The sequence below is a fragment of the Saccopteryx bilineata genome, chromosome 4, assembly GCF_036850765.1.
Source record: "Saccopteryx bilineata isolate mSacBil1 chromosome 4, mSacBil1_pri_phased_curated, whole genome shotgun sequence".
NCBI lineage: Eukaryota > Metazoa > Chordata > Mammalia > Chiroptera > Emballonuridae > Saccopteryx > Saccopteryx bilineata.
In genome coordinates, this window is record NC_089493.1 from 202,938,494 (window position 1) to 202,956,315 (window position 17,822).

General features: G+C 37.2%; 1 protein-coding gene across 3 annotated transcripts in view; it reads right to left on the reverse strand.

The window, feature by feature from the left end:
• Positions 1-17,822, reverse strand: part of AP3B1 (adaptor related protein complex 3 subunit beta 1) — a 318,239-nt gene that overhangs the window by 73,974 nt on the left and 226,443 nt on the right. For 2 of the 3 annotated variants that reach the window (XM_066273625.1, XM_066273623.1), the window contains one exon: positions 15,446-15,552. In XM_066273625.1, coding sequence (XP_066129722.1) covers positions 15,446-15,552 — 107 coding nt within the window. Of the gene's footprint in view, positions 1-7,923; positions 8,457-15,445; positions 15,553-17,822 lie in introns of those variants that run through there. The other variant, XM_066273626.1, reaches the window with a different exon arrangement.

The window sequence follows — 17,822 nt, forward strand, 5'->3', positions numbered from 1 at the left end:
GCTTGATAGGAATAATTCTCTCAGTGCTGTAACAAACCAACATATTAACAATACAGCCCTTCATACTGACACCAGTGGGAACGGTCTACAATGATAAAGCTTGAAAACAGAGAAAGATTAATTTCATTAATTTATCACACTTCTGATGAGCACCCATTATGTATCAAGTACATACTGGGAATTTGATAGGAATTAGAAAGGCCAATGAAAAGGTCTGGTCCTATCGTACAGGGACTCAGAGTCTAACTCTTATTAGATCTAGAATACACTTCTAATGAATATTTCTCTTGTGCTGACGATGTTTACTAGAGTAACTTGGTGTCTCTTCACTTAATTTCCATAGACTTCTAGAAATTTAGAATTGGAAGGAATCTTAGAAACAACCTGTTACACTCTTTTTTTGTTGTTTTTTTAATTTATTTTATTTTATCTTATCTTATTTATTCATTTTAGAGGGGAGAGAGAGAGGGAGAGAGAGAGACAGAAAGAGAGAAGGGGGAGGAGCTGGAAGCATCAACTCCCATATGTGCCTTGACCAGGCAAGCCCAGGGTTTCGAACCGGCGACCTCAGCATTTCCAGGTCGACGCTTTTATCCACTGCGCCACCACAGGTCAGGCCTGTTACACTCTTCTAATTTCACAGACGACAATCTAAACCGAATTCAAATTTTGATGTACTAGTTTAAATTTATAAGATAACTCTGTTAGATCACATATTCTATAAACCCTGTTAAAGCTTGAGAATCCAAAATAAAAGTTTCTGGAATTATGTACTTTAAATATCTTATTAGGAAAACTTTCAAATGTACATAAAAGCAAGATTGTAATGTAATCAACAACTAGATACTCATCACAAAGTTTCAAAACCTGTCTACATTTATCCAATCTCGTTTAATCCAATCTTTTAGTCCACTTCTGATTTAAAAGCAAACTGCAGATATGAGCTAATTTTATCAGTAAATAGTTTGCTTTGTATTTCTAAATGATAAATATTTTTAAAGAAATCTTAGTTATTACATCTGAAGGAAAAAAAAGTTCCTTTAATTTCATGTAAAATACAGTCAAGTATTCATATTCCCTATCGCACGTGTCTTTTTACAGTTGGTTTGCTTGAAACAGTATTCAAACAAGATGAATATATTACAATTGGTTCGTATTTCTCTTTATCTAAATGATGTCTTTTAAAGTAAAACAATGAAATTTTGTTTGTCTCTTTTTTTTGAGCATAAGTGTAAAGGAGATCTTCAGTATTTTTTAACATATAGGCGAGATATTTATATATTCAGTATCATGGAACAGCTGCAAATTTAAAGAAATAACTCTTATTGATAGGTCTATAAAAGCTGTCTGTAATTACATTCCTGAATGATTTGAGTAACAGTGTGTCTGAAATATTCTAAGATGAGTGGCTTTTACTTTTCTTTGAGGTTAGGGTCATATACAGTACTTACTATTTTCTTACTCCATGCTCTCCTCTTTCTAGTAATAAATTAATTTCTCAGTGTTACTTAGGCATGTACCTGCCCCACAGTTAAACACAGTTTTCTTCCCTTTGAAGAGAAAGTTTTATAAGTAACACAATAATATTTTTCATGTTTAGTCAGGTTTCTCATGTCAAAAGATTTGATACTATTAAAATAATACTTCTCAAATTTCCATACTATGCCCTGACCTACATTCAGAAAATTTTTGGTAAACTTTCTAAAAAGAAGAACAAAGGTAACAAAAGTTAACTTGGTTGCTGTATGATTAAATAATACATGATTGGCCAATGCATAATAATCTAAAATATCTTAAAGCTTAAAAAACATATTTTACTGCAAATATCACAATGTGACACATGCAGTTTCAAATACAAGTTAATAGTAACACAAATCAACTTTGTGTATGTAAAATAAGATTGCCATAAAAGATTAAATCTTTTCTAAACAAATTATATTTTTGAAACCTCTTATTATTTCCTATTATAGTACATTTAATTATAATAAATAAAAGTTAAAAACCATAATCTAAGGAAAGAAGTTGGTAGATATTCAGTGAACTGAACTCTGAGAAGAGAGAACGCATAGCAAGCAAAAGGAACTACGCCCCACAGAGTGAGAAAGGACAGGCCAGTGCTTTCTTTACCAGCTATTCTTTCATTCTTCAATTTCTTGCAGATTTATAAATATATTTTCTGTTTGGTGGATAGCTTGTTTTTGTGATAATAATTATGCTATTAATAACTATAATTAGCACATCATAAAGTGGATTTTCATGGTAGAGAATTTTGTTATAATAGTATCAACAAAACATTATGAGTATTATGTATCAGTCAGGACTTAGATTGGTATATCTTTGCTTAAGTCAAATAAAAAATATTTTGCATCAAAAACCCTGAAATTAAAAATGAATCACAATCTCTTAAAAAAAAAGTAGCTCCTTTAAATAATCTAGGAAAGAGAGTGGTGACAATGCTCTATTATTAATGATGAGACCTCTGAAGTTGTGTGGAAATAAAGAGACTAAGCTGGAGCATGGCACACCTTAAAGTTTAATTTAAAAATTAAAGCAACTCAAACCCAAAAGAGAAATAAAATAAGATGGGACAGGGCTAGGCAGTAGAAGCACAAAATACTGTCAAATTTTAATTAAAAAATGTTTTCAATTTAAGCAGACCCAGGCCAGTGGTTTTTCATTATTTTTACCACAGTTCTATGACTACTGACATTTTCATCAGAATAAATAAAGGATTTTTCCCAAATTTAAAATGACAAAGTTATTTTTAATTTGGATTTATAATTTCTTCTTTCTCTAAACTCACAGGAATTTGATCTCAGTTAGATTTGTCTCGTAGGTTGAGGCTTGAATAGACTTAAGTTCTTACAGGACAGTGTAAAAAATATAAATTTTTAAAAAGATAATTCTTCTACCATATTAGAAAACAAACTTTATCACAGGTGTATTATCGTTTGTTTTGGGAATGAGATCATATATTTAAGAAACATCTGGCACATGACCTAGCAAATGCTTACATTCAACAAAGACTGCCTTCAAAGCAGTCTGTTCTTCAAGACAAACTAGAAGAAAGCTGGCACTCTGGCAGTACAAGACAAGCAGGCTAGAAAACAATACAAACAATGTCCTAGCCTAGTCTAAGTTAGAGAGAGACAGAGACAGAGAGGTAGATCTATTTAAGATAAAAATCCACTTAAAAGAATCAGAAATCAACTTCAATTACAACTGTCATTATGATACACAATTATCCTAATAATTCCAAATAGTTTAGCAAATTTCAGAATGAATTATTCTGCTTCATGAATTATCATGTTTTTCCTTACTGTTTTAAATTTATTTTTAAAATTAATTAATTAATTTATAGGCAAGGAGAGAGAGGGGACCATCAAGCTGCTTCTGTATGTGCCCTGACCAAGGAATCGAACCAGCAACCTCCATGCTCCTGGACGATGCTCCTGAAGCATCCTATCTAGCCAGGGCCTAATTATCTTCTCCTTTTTAGAGACAGAGAAGAATGGGGAGAGAGGGGAGGGGAAGGAGAAGAAGGAAAGGGGCGAGGGAAGCACTCATTTGCTGTTCCGCTCAGTCCTGCACTCCTTGGTTGCTTCCCACGTGTGCCCTGACCAGGGATCGAATCTGCCACCTGTTGTTTCAGGACAGCCCTCTTAACTGACTGAGCTAACCAGTCAGGGCCTTTAAACTTATTTACTGATTTTAGAGAGAGGTAGGGAAAAAGAGAGAGGGACAGAAACATCTATGTGTTCCTGGATGTGCCCTGACCGCTGATGGAAACAAGAACCTTTGTATATTAGGACAACGTCCGAACCAACCGAGCTATCCAGCCAGGGTTTTCTTACTGTTTTGAAAACTGACAGCATAACCTGCATACCAAAAGCATGTCTAACAGATACTCTACCTCCCAGTTAATTTCCTATAACCCACGCAAGGTTAGGACCTCATTCCTAATCATAGACAGTTGTAACTTCATTAGTTGCCAATCTCTGTCAATAGCAAAAGCTTTAAGCCTAGTTGCCAGCCATTTTTCTATATTCTTCAGAGAAGACACTTGAGAGAACTAATGATAAGCACCAACTTCAGATGCTAAAATTTGGTTTGTGTATAAAAAATGCCTTTTAGGCCCTGGCTGGTTGGTTCAGCGGTAGAGCATCGGCCTGGAGTGCAGGGGACCCGGGTTCGATTCCCGGTAAGGGCACATAGGAGAAGCGCCCATTTGCTTCTCCACCCCCCCCCTCCTTCCTCTCAGTCTCTCTTCCCCTCCCGCAGCCAAGGCTCCATTGGAGCAAAGATGGCCCGGGCGCTGGGGATGGCTCCTTGGCCTCTGCCCCAGGCGCTAGAGTGGCTCTGGTCGCGGCAGAGCGACGCCCCCTGGTGGGCAGAGCATCGCCCCTGGTGGGCGTGCCAGGTGGATCCCCGTCGGGCGCATGTGGGAGTCTGTCTGACTGTCTCTCCCCGTTTCCAGCTTCAGAAAAATACAAAAAAAAATGCCTTTTAATTCAAGTTTATTACTTATGGGTTTCTTTCTTCCTACGCTTCAACCTGTAAATCTTTGAGGTGTAAGGGGCCTTAATCACACGGTTTCTGGGTCATACCAACAAACCAAATGCTATCTTTCTGCTGGTCAAAGGAAATGCATACTGGCTACCCACAGTAACATGCACAGGCCTTAGTTGAAGGCTGTTGCTGCCACTGTCTCTACCCTGATGTTGTAAACCTTGGTTCTTTCACTGAGTAAGGGAGTGACACTCCACAGTGCCAGTTCAAGGAGAGCCCAGTGAATGGCATGGACTGTGAAAATTATCCTTCTACTTCTTATGAGATAGGAAAAGTAATCAGATTATCTAAATTTTAATCTCTGTTAAATGTCAAAAGTAACTCTTGTTAGATTTTAAGCTATAATAGTACAGAAGGAAACAGGTGGGACTGTAAAGTTTAGCCAATATAGATTAATAGTATTTATGTACATCAGAGAAATATGATAACTTACAGCTGCAGAATTCCCAAATAGAAAACTATGTTACAAAATGAAAGCAGTATACATACCTTTGAGGCAATTTTTTAAATGCTTTTACTTAACTGTAAACTGTTGGGAACCGAATAAACAAACAGGGTACTTTTGCAATCTGGACAGAGCTGCTGGGCCCAAACCCAATCTCACCTGCCTAGTTAACAAAGAGCTACACCTGATTCTCATTTGTCTCACCCATGTTCTCTGGAGGAGGCTGGAAGCTAGTTTTTTATTAGTGTAAAGCAGATTTAGATGGTATGGTGGGGGTTGTCTTTGAGTTGCCTTGGAAACTTAATGGAATTGCTGATGGGACCACATTTTGTCTATGAATAAAAGTGGATGTGTTTATGGGAACACGAACATTACGGCTAAGGAACAGTAGAGACTGTTTGCCGTGGCGTCCTCCTGAACCCATCTGTGTGTATATATATCTTTGTTAACTCCAAAGATATATGTATCTTTAAGTCCCTGTCTATCATTTATTTCAATTTCATACCTTTTCCCGTTTGAAGACCCCGTAATATACTCGTCATGGCTGGACCGCGACAATAAACTTCTAAGAGCAGGAAGTTAGCCTATCCTGTTGACTACTGTATCTCTGGCACCTGCTTCATATTCGGGCCTGAACAAATACTTGCTGAATGAATAAAACACCTAATTGGCATATGTGCAGTAAGGAATTTGGTCTCACTTATAGAGAGATCTGGACTTTGTCCTAGCTCTTGCAAGGTAACCTCTAAACTCTAGGAATTTCCCTAGTGACAGCAGAGTCTTCATAATTCACAATGGCCCTTAGGGTCACCATTCCTGGCTGGTAGTTTATACTTGTGAAATGATTTGTGTTGAGTCCCTACATAGCTTATGCTCAGCAGATTACTCAAGATGGAAACTAGTCACATAGGAAACACCAACTTGTGAGTCGAGGATTGGGGCTTAGGACCACTGGTAATCAGCCTGACCTGGGAGGGGTGGAGGCTAGACACTGAGTTCACCTAAGTTTTAGTAATCAATCAATCTCGCCTACCTAATAAAGCCTCAGTAAAAACTCTGGAAGCTTAGTAAGCTTACCTGATTGGCAATTCTCCGTGGCTACTGCAACAATTCGATGCCAGTAGGGTAACCCAGAGGCTCTGAATGTGGAACCCACCATGAATCTCCTCTATGTATAGTCTCTTCCTTTGGTTGGGTCTAATTTGTATCCTATTGTTATAATAGAACTGTAATTCTAAATAGCTTGCTTTCCTGAGTTCTGTGAGTTGTTCTAGTGAATTACCAAACTTGAGGACAGTTTTAGGAAACACCTAAACTTACAGTTGGCCTTAGTAGTCTTGGAGCGACTTAATCAATCTGGAGGACTGTACCCTTATCACAGTTTTGTTAACTCCAAGCACCATGTTGTATCTAATTGGGCTTCTCGCAACGCTGGTTTCTCTTTCATAGAATGTTCTTGAAATTACTTACTATTCTTCAATATATTACCTCTATATTCTATAATGATTTTTTCTTCCCACACCCTCCTAAATTAAATTCCACTTAGGGATTAATTCTGTTATATTATGGCAGCTAAGTCTGTGCTTCCTTACTAATGGGCCACAGATGTGTTAGAGGTGTGTTGTGATGCTGACCCGAGGAAGGCCTGGGGGAGGGGCACAACAAGGGGCTGCGGTGGCTGGAGCACTAGGGCAGGACACCTCCCACTTTCTGCAGCATTATCTACTTACCCAAGAACATGCTACAAACATTGTCACTTTTCTATATATACTGTGATATAAAAAGATTAAAATAACGAGTTAAGAAATCATTACTATATTTCTCCCATGACAGTATGTCACCAGCATAGGTTTCCTGCATCAGACTTGGTTATTCCAACTTACATGTGCTACACTTCAGCCACACTAAGCTACTATTTCTCCAATACTCCAAGTTCGTTTGCACCTCAAGCCTTCACATACACTATTTCCTCTGTCAGGGATGTCATTCTTGTTCTACTCCAGTCACCTAGACTCTTACTATTCTTTGTGATTCACTTCCAAGGTCACGTACATAAATTTTTCTCTAAGAAATCTTTGTCATCAGGTAGCACCTAGCAGATTTGAACCTGTTTCCCGCCCTAATCTGTGAGTTTCCTGATATCATATTCTATGAATCACCTCCTCCTTTGACTCATTTTACTTGACTTTTTCCTTTGTTGCCTCTTAAAGCATGATGTTTCCTAGAATTACATCTTCTCACTCAATAAGATAGCCGTAGAATAGAATTCAAACATTTTCAGGCCATTATTTCCTTTGCTTCTCATGAAAACGCAAGTAGTTGTTTAGGGAAAGTATTCTCCCCATTTTATAAATTCAAAAATCATAGTTTACACAAGTCAAAGAATTTACCACAGTCAAAATGATAGTAAGTAACTCAGCCAAGGCTAGAAATCAGGTCTTTGGACTCCAAATTCAATTTATTTTCTAAATGTTGCCCTGCCTTTCTAAACAAATTCTTGGTATTTTAGGTTGGAACTCTTAAAAGCATATTCCCACGAAACTCCCTGACCTGTGGGTATGTGCTAAAGAACCATTACAGAAGTTCTGTACTTTCATTATGGGGATCCTAACTTGAGGGATTGCCTTGAGAGCCTCATAATATTGTAAGGTCAGAACCCAGAAGTCATTTTTTTTACAATAGAAATATAAATCTTAAATATTAAGTGAACAAATTAATAAACTTTCTTATATAACTAATTTGAGAAAAAACAAAAGCTGCAAAGAATGAGACAAGATTTCAGGCTGATGTTTATCAGCAGAAAATTAATTAGTTTTCAGAGGTTTAACTGCTAAATTCACTTTATACTTTTGTACTGCAAATATTCAAAAGTAAGCTAAATCAGAAAAGACTGGAGTTTCACTCAAACATTTCTAATACTAGAGGTGAACAATTTATTCTTATTTTACATTTATTCTTATATCCAAATTGTCGCCCCTTTTTTTCCTCATTCCTTCCAGAAGCCTGCAGTCGAGGATTACTGCTTCTAAGTTCCCTGGGTTTGATGTGTAACAATTTAGAAAGTCTTGGCATAGCAGTAATGTAGTTAAACAAATTCACTAGCAATTTGCTAAAGACTTTACAGTTTGTTCAGTGAGATACTACAGCAAGAACTAAAATGTTTGTTTATTTTTAGCCATCTGTTATGGCCATTAGTTTCATGTAAAACTGAAACAAAAATAGTATGGTGTTTACACATCATCTTTATCATACAGTTTGAAAAATAAGGCCTGTCCTTATAATGCCATTATTAGAAATTATATTACAAAATATCTGTTCTGGCCCTGGCCAGATAGCTCGGTTGGTTAGAGCATCATTCAGAAGTACAGAGGTTGCTGGTTCGATCCTCAGTTGGGCACACACAGGCACTGATCAATGTTCCTGTTTCTCTCTCTTCCTCTCTCTAAAATCAATCAATAAAACATTTTAAAAAATCTGTTCTGAATTTGTAATTCAAAGTATTAGAACAAATAGCAAAAGTTTTCATTTTAAAAATATTTAGCATTAAAAAACTGTTCTTGTTTCATTGTAAATAATCTTTTAATTTCAAAATAAAATAAAATATACCTATATTATACCAAATATACAAAGGAAACAAACTTAATCCACCAAAATAAATAAAAAATCATCTATGGGCTAGGAAGTCATCATATAAGCTAAAAAATGTTTTATCTATTTGTTTTCATAAACTTGTTTTTTGTTTTGTTTTGTTTTGTTTTGAGGTGAAAGGAGGGGAGATAGACAGACTCAAGCATGCACCCTGACCAGGATCCACCTGGCAACCCCGTCTAGGGCTGATGCTTGAATACCCAGCTATCCTCAGTGCCTAGGGCCACGCTCAAACCAAGCCAATGGCTGTGAGAGTGGAAGAGAGAGATGAGAGAGTGGAGGGAGAGAAGCAGATGGTCGCTTTTCTGTATGCCCTGACTGGGAATTGAACCCGGGACATCCATACACCACGCCGATGCTCTATCCACTGAGCCATCAGCCAGGGCATATTTTCAAAAACTTATTCAAATCACCACAGCATAACTATTTTCATTGTTTCAAAATTCTATTTTAGGTTCCTAGAGTCCCAGAATATAAGCATTGGAAGAAATATGGAGATCTACCTTGTCATCATTTTAGAGTTGAGAAAACTAAATGACTTGCACAATATCACCCAACTAATTAGTAGTGGTGATTAAGAAAGACAGACTTAGAAGTTAGATGTCAATATAAAGGCATTCTAGTCATTCATATACATGTTTTTCCTTTCTATTAAAAATTAATTGCTTTTTGGAGAATAGATATAGAGAAATCTGATTAGAGAAACTCTGGAAAATATTGAAAAATATAAAGAAGGAAAAGAGAAATCATTCATATTCTCATAAATCAGAAACCTGTTAACATTCTGATACATTTTCTTCTACTCTTTCATTTCCCTATAATTAAAAACATAGTATGAATGTACAACTTTACAAACCTGAGATAATGTACATAATATTTTGTATTCTGTTTTAGCACTACATCATATAGTATTTTCTCATCACATTAAAACAGCAATTTTCAACCAGTGCACTGCAAGAATTGTTAAAATATGAAATACTTGACTAGTCAGGGTATTTAGACTGTCAAATTTTCCCTTAGACTGTCAAAAAAAAGTGACAACAGCCAATACAACAATAGTCGTCTGGTGTGAATGAATCAAAATTATACCTATTATTTTTGTCACATAGGCAAAAAAAAATTTTTTTTTTGGTGTGCTGCATAATTTTAAAGATGAATAAAGGTTGAAAATCACAGCATTAAAACATTTAATTTGGTTCTGACTGGTTGGCTCAGTAGATAGAATGTCAGCCTGGTGTGAAGATGTCCTGGGTTCAATGCCCAGTCAGGGCACACATGAGAAGTGGTCATCTGCTTCTTTCCCCTACCTCTCCCACTTTTCTCTCTCTTCCCCTCCAGCAGCCAGTGGCTCAACTGGTTCAAGTGTAGGTCCTGGGTGCTGAGGATGGCTCAGTACTTGAGCACCAGCCATAGATGGGGGTTGCTGGGTGGATCCTGGTCAGGGCACATGCAGGAAATCTGTCTCACTCTATCCTCTCCTCACACTTATAAAAAATTAATTTAAAATATCTTTTACTTTTACTCTACCATACTTTATGTAACCTTCATTCTCCTATCAGTAGACACTGAGGTTATAAATAACATTGCACATAAATCTTTTTATTTTTAATTATTTCCCAGGAAGGAAAATCTAGACATGAAATTACCAGGTTAAAGAGCATGTATATTTTGATGACTATATAGATGGCCAACTGCCATCCAGAATGTTGCACTAATTTATACTTTTATCAGTGAAGCAATATATTGTGCTTGTTTCATTGCACCCTTCACCAATAATGGACATTGGTTTTCCTAATTTTTTGCCAATGTCACAGAGAAAATGGTTCTTTAAATATGCATTTATTCATTACTACTATCGAACATTTTTCATGTATCTATTATCTATATTTCCTCTTTTATGAATGTTTGTATCTTTTGTCCACTTAAAACGTTTAATAAACATACAGAACAATAAACGTATCTTAAGGGCAAAGCCCAGTAATTTTTTTCATAAAATGAATATAGCCATGTACCAGCACTAGATGTAATAACAGAACATTAACACTCCAGAAGTTCCTCGTTTTCTCTTCAAGCACTAATTTTCCTACTAAAGATAGTGATCAATCACTCTTCTGAAATCTAATACCATATACTCATTTAGCCTGTTTTTGAACTTCTGCCCATCTTTATAGTAATAATTTTGTTTTAAAAAGTTAATTAGTATTTATTAGAAAACACTTAAACATTACAGGAAAGTAAAAAAAGAAAGCAACAAGTCATTCCAAACTCATTTCACTTATAGTAACTATTGTTAACTATATGGATACAATGATAAGCAGAAAAACAGACAAATTATCCTATAGAATGAGATTATAATCTGACTCTAATTAAAGAAAGAAAACTAAAATAAAACTAAAAACAAACCTCCAAAACTTCAGATAAATGTTCTTTAAACATATACAAATCATCAAGATTTGAGTCTCAATAAAAAGCAAAAATAAAAGCTGCTTCAATTTTGCATAATATTGATTCATTTCCCAGTAATGAAGAAATGAAATAACATTTACTCCCCTCATCTTTTCCACTTCCACTGACTAGGTTTGGTTTCTTCTAACACAATTTTTATTTCATCATTTACACTCAATTCTGTCACCATAATTCCCATTGGTATTGATTCTATTATTCTGAATCATCCTTTAGTTATTTTCACCCCCCTTTTTCTTTAAATAGTTATATTTGTGTTGGAGAGTATGTATGGATAGCCTTTATAAAGAAAGATAACACAATTTTCTTGGCTCACACTTTCTTCCCTTTACAAATCTGTAATAAAGTGACAACAAAAATAATAACAGGAAATACTTAATGCTTAATATTATCTTTATTTTACAGATGAAAAAAAAATCAGAGGCACCAAGAGGTAAATTGACTTGGCCAAGGTTGTTTATTTTGTAATGTGGCAGAGCTCTGACCTGAACACAGTCAGCCTAGCTCAAGAGCCTGTGCTTTATACTGCTTTGAATGTCTGCAGTTGGCACAGGACGGGGAAGGGACAGTAAAGGATGCAAATAGCTTTAAGGGGTTAGGCCAGGGATGATAGACATCCTGGACTGAATGGGACACAATAAAGACTGTATCATGTCCCTCACAACTTCCAAATGTCTGGTTGGACATTCATGAGGGGATAAATTCTTTAAAATTACCTGATTCTAGAAAAGTATTTTTGCAAGGTTTTAATATACTCAGTTTTCCAGGAACGCAATTATTGTACCAGAAAAACTGTTCAATGTTTGGGAAATTTACGTTACTTGTGGCAACATTACGACTCATAGCATTTGAGTTGCTAATGCAACACAGTTGTTTCCGTCTGCATTCACAGCTGCTACATTCATGGTGGTTCTACATATGAGTGCCTGCATCATTTAACTCCTTCATTACATTGCTAGTGCAGTCATGGTCAAGAGTTTATATATAATGTAACTATTACTTTATTATAAGTTACTTTTATCTTTTTTCTTTTTCTTTATTAAGTGAGAGATGGGAGGCAGAGACAGACTCCCGCATACACCCCGACCAGGATCTACCTGGCAAGCCCCCTACTAGGCGATGCTCTGCCCATCTGGGGCTGCTGCTCTATTGCTCAGCAACTGAGCTATTAATGCCTGAGGGGAGGCCATAGAGCCATCCTCAGCGCCTGGGACCAACTTGCTGGAACCACTCAAGCCATGGCTGTGGAAGATGAAGGGATAGAGAAGCAGATAGTCACTTCTCCTGTGTGCCCTGACTGGGAATCCAACCCAGGACTTCCACACGCCAGGCTAATGCTCCACCAACCAGTCAGGGCACTTTTATCTTTTTTCTATTCAAACAGGGCAACATGTTGATTTTAAAATTACAGGTGTATTCTTATCTATGAATTTCATTTCAAGATCCAAAGGACTCCTGTACTTGTTGAGGTCCCACACCATTATATGAGGGTCGTAATATTTAAGGGTTTGGTTTTTTTTTTATCTTTCCTCTGATGTTTCCAGTCCATTTCTTTCTAAATTTGTACACATAATGAGAAATCTTACAATTGGTTGATTCATTATTTTTTTAAGTATTGTTTTATGGCTGGAGGTATTAGGAGCAAAGCCATTTTGCACCAGAATATTCAATTTATTTCTATAGGTTTCCCTTTTCAAGTGCTAGCTTTTTCCTTGTTTAAAGGTCTACTCCTTTCTTTATTTGATTGTTGCTGGTGGATTTCCGGTTGCCATTCTTATTACTACTGTTTGATCATTTTGTTAACTTTTGGGGATGAATGCTGTGGTTGCACTTCATTCAGCTACATCCTGGGCAGTCTGTTTTTGCACACTCTGAAAGGAGTGCTTTTCTTTTCCTTTGAAGAGACCACCCCAATAAATATTTTGTTAGTATAAAAGGGTAATATCAATTACTTTGTGATGAATGAAAATTTACTATAAACTTTTCTAATCCCAACTGCTTCTTCTTATAGCTGATAAAGTGTGAAAGTCTACTCAGGGTCCATTATCACGTATCACATCACTTGAGAAAATATTAGTTAACATTTATTGAGCGAAAACAATTTGTCAGTCACTGTTCTAAGAGCTTTACATTTATTATCCTATTAATCTCACAACTATCCTGTTAGGGAGATATTATCTTCATAGCAAACGGAGGTGTAGAAAGGTTACCTACCAATTTGCCCAAAATCACATAGCTATTAAGTAGCAAAACAGGGATTTGTACCCTGGTAATCTGATATCAGCGTAAGACATTTATACACTACTGCCTCCCAAATTTTTAGGGGCCTCCTTCAAGGTCTAACTAACGGCTTCACTGTAGATTTTTTGATTACCACTTTCTCTTTACAGTCTACCACAAATAATAAATATTACTTAAATAAATGAGTTAACTGCTTATTTTCACTGCTTTCTCCTCACATCTTTTGATGTGCCTTTTCCATTTAGCAAAAAGAAAGGCAAACTAAAATCTCAAATACGGTTCTCACTAATTTTTGAGTGGTTATGAGATAACTGCACTCTGCAACTTAAAAACATTATAAGCTCAAGAGTTTTCAGCTATACTTCCTAAGTGAGCAGACCAAAACTGAACAGAAATGCACATAGCTCTTCCGAGTATTTCATCGCATGGCCCTGCTGTCACATTTGCTTTGAAGAGGGCATTTACAGGAATGAGGGACTCCTCTTTCCCACTTCAGGCAGTAGCAGCTCTATATGCTCCTGGCAGCTCAGATCAAAGATGCCGCACTAGCACGCACTAGCAGTGCCCTGCCGGACCTGCAGCCAGGGACACACAGCTACTCAAGCCAAAACTCCGTCAGAACTCACTGTTCTCATGGCCCTGGCCAGTTGGCTCAGTGGTAGAGCGTCGGCCTGGCGTGCAGAAGTCTTGGGTTTGATTCCGGGCCAGGGCACACAGGAGAAGCGCCCATCTGCTTCTCCACTCCTCCCCCTCTCCTTCCTCTCTGTCTCTCTCTTCCCCTCCCGCAGCCAAGGCTCTACTGGAGCAAAGTTGGCCCGGGCACTGAGGATGGCTCCATGGCCTCTGCCTCAGGCGCTAGAATGGCTCTGATTGCAGCAGAGCATCGCCCCCTGTTGGGCATGCTGGGTGGATCCCAGTCGGGCGCATGCGGGAGTCTGTCTGACTGCCTCCCCGTTTCCAGCTTCAGAAAAATACAAAACAAACAAACAAACAAAAGAACTCACTGTTCTCTTAAGTGTGTCAGATTTCTGACAAACTAACAGGAGGTCAAACATATTAACAGATTATACATCCTAGGCAGTCTGCTTGATTTAGAGTGAAAGGTTAGTGATATAACATGCTAACATAGAAAAAGTTACTGCAGATTCAGACACTAAGACAGGCAGATGGTTTTGGCATTATTGTAAGAGAGGCAAGCCTCTTGCCTCCCTTCCAGTCACACCCAATAAATAGCATTAAAGAACTATTTTTAGAGACACTAAAACATGTAAGTAAATGCACAATGGTAACACAGAGAGAAATATAATCTTGAATTTTCAAATAAAAACGGTCAGGAAGTTTTAGTAGTTTACTGCAAAAGTAAAATAAAATAAAGCATGGTAAAAACAAAAATTATGAAATAATAGTCTGTTAATGTAAACAATGATTCTTTTTTTTTTTTTTTTTTTTTTTTTCATTTTTCTGAAGCTGGAAACAGGGAGAGACAGTCAGACAGACTCCCGCATGCGCCCGACCGGGATCCACCCGGCACGCCCACCAGGGGCGATGCTCTGCCCACCAGGGGGCGATGCTCTGCCCATCCTGGGCGTCGCCATGTTGCGACCAGAGCGCGGGAGGGGAAGAGAGAGACAGAGAGGAAAGCGCGGCGGAGGGGTGGAGAAGCAAATGGGCGCTTCTCCTGTGTGCCCTGGCCGGGAATCGAACCCTGGTCTTCCACACGCTAGGCCGACGCTCTACCGCTGAGCCAACCGGCCAGGGCAACAATGATTCTTTATGGTAGAGTTTATGTATATAAACTTTCTAAAAGTGGCAAAGAGCCCTTATGTACTGTATTACAGATGGAGAACAGTACCAGAGAAATATGTACATAGAATTAAATGTGGTTTACAAGCAGAAGTAAACTGAGATGATAATGGCTTAGGCAGAGCAAGACAAAATTAAAAGGTCAGATCTGAATTGAACTTGTTAGGGCAGAAACTGTTCAAAACTAAGAATCTATTCCAATTTCTTTTATTTTAATAGAAACGATGCAATGCCATTATTTGAAAACTGAGCTAATGTATTTTAGAAATTACTTACACTGATGACTGATGAAGAATTTGACAAATTTAAACCTTCAAGATCAGCTATCAAGCTTGTAGGAAGAGCTGGTGTGGGACATGCAACTGGAGAGGATATTGGGTTAACTGTAAAAAAAGGCCCAAATTAGCAAATGTGCATGAAGATTTAATTCATATTATTAAAAGCAACATTGTTATTTTGTTAGTAAATCTAATTAAATTACTTTGATTAATAAAACTATGACAATGCTATTTAACATCTTGATGTAGTCAAGTTATTACCAAGCCATGGCAGTTACTAGTCATAGCTTTCAAAACATAATGGCAAATCCTATAACAAAATAAGGATATAAATATCTTGAGTAATAGTTTTTAAAACATAATTATTATCACTAACATTTATTACCCAGCAACTTTACTAAAAGAAAAAGATAAAGAAATTCCATTACTTCCCTGTTTAAGACTCTTGAAAGGCTCACAACTGCCTAGAAAAGCTCAACTCCTTAATGAAGTGTGCGAGATCTTCTGTGATCTAGCTTAGCACTGCCCAAAGAACTTCCTGTGATCATGGGAATATTCTATAGCTGTGCTGTCCAATATGCTGGCCAGGAGCACATACACCTAATGTCTCTTGAAATGTTGCTAGTATGACTAAAGAACTGCATTTTTATTTTTAATTAATTTAAATTTAAGTAGCTAGGTGTGGCCAGTGAATATCTCCAGTTTCATCACCCACTCCTATGTTCTAGCTCTCTCAAATAACAGTCCCCAAGGCCTTATTTCATGCCGCTGAGCTTTTATTTTCTACTCCCTCTGCCTGGAAGGTACTTCTCTACCTTGCTCACCTTGTAACTTCTACTCATTAAGATAGCCTCATAGAGAGAAAGTACAACCTGACTCACCTAAACACAGGTTGTCTGTGCCGTCTTTGTTCCACAGAAATGTCTGCACAGACTTCTACCACTACGCCTCTCTCGTGATAGAAAATTTGTCTTTACGTTTTTATTTTTACTAGTCTGTGTAAGCAGACTTTAGTGCTTAGTAATTGCTCAACTGTTTGCGGAGTGAAATACATTAAAATGTAAAAAAAAAGTTTTAGCTTCCATCAAACTCTCACTACAAAATAACACTATAAAGGAAGTAACATTTACTTAACTTGACATCACTTTACAAAGCATCTTTTTCTCATTTTGGTTTCACAATACCCCATAAATTAGGCAGAACAAATATTAATCCATAAAATTAGCAATAAATATTTCTTGAAGAAGAGACCAAGAGAGAGACAAAGTTCAAGTTATGGCTCAAGATATGGTCCCTGTTTTCAACTGAACATCTAACTGAAAAAAGAGATACACATGCTGAAAGAAAAAAAAAGTAACAATACAGTTCATAAATGATACTGCCAACAGAAGGAAATTTTCAAAGGAAACCTTAACTAAAATGTCAGCATCCTCAACATAAAAAGCAGAATGGAGACTGGTGAAGGAGGAGTGGAGCCCTGCTTTCTCGCCTGCAGTCCTCTGGTGTGCCTGAAACACTCACTGCTACAGATCCCCAACTTCTGCAGACCTACGCTGAAAACCACTACAGAATCGGCAGTGCCACGGGGAGTTGGAAAAGAAAAAACAGGATCAATGGGGATATGACGGCTTCATAAACAGGAGGAAACGAAGTCCAGTTTTTCAGTAAGGGTAAGATCTGGATAAGAAAATGTAAACAAAGGCTGAGAGATGAGAGATTGGAAACCTCATGGGGTTGGATTTATCTTTTACATTAAAATAGTGTTTTACAATTGCCGGTCCATCAGAAATTTCGTGTTAGTCTGCAAAAAAGTTAACCATCCTGATGTATGAATAGTGTAGACCCAATGATTTTAGTCAAATTCTTTTATGCTCAGGTTGATTGCTACTCATGAGCCTGTATTATTGATAAAAATACTATTGAGGTTGTCTTAGATATCTCTGGAACTTATTGGCCCGTATGAACAACCTTTTGCACCATGCAGAGAATTTAAAAATCATGTGCAATAAACAAAAAGCAGTCGGACAAACTTATGTAGTAGTCAATGCATTGACATGCGAAGTTTGGAAATCAAGCTCTAGCATGTACCATTATGCATGGTAAGATAAAACTTTATTTATTGGGTGTTTCCATTTCCAGCTGACTAGGTTATGCGTAGGCTTTAACTCCCACACCCTTTCTCTGTAAGTTCATTTTCTTCACGCACAAATAGCATTTCAGACAAACTTATGTAGTGTTCAATGCATCATACATGTGAAATTTGGAAAGCAACTACAACCTTGCAACACAATGCACTACTGTATGCAGTATAATAAAACTTAATTGTTGTATGTTTCTGTTTCCAGTCCCCTCCCTCTTAGTAGTACATTTTTTCA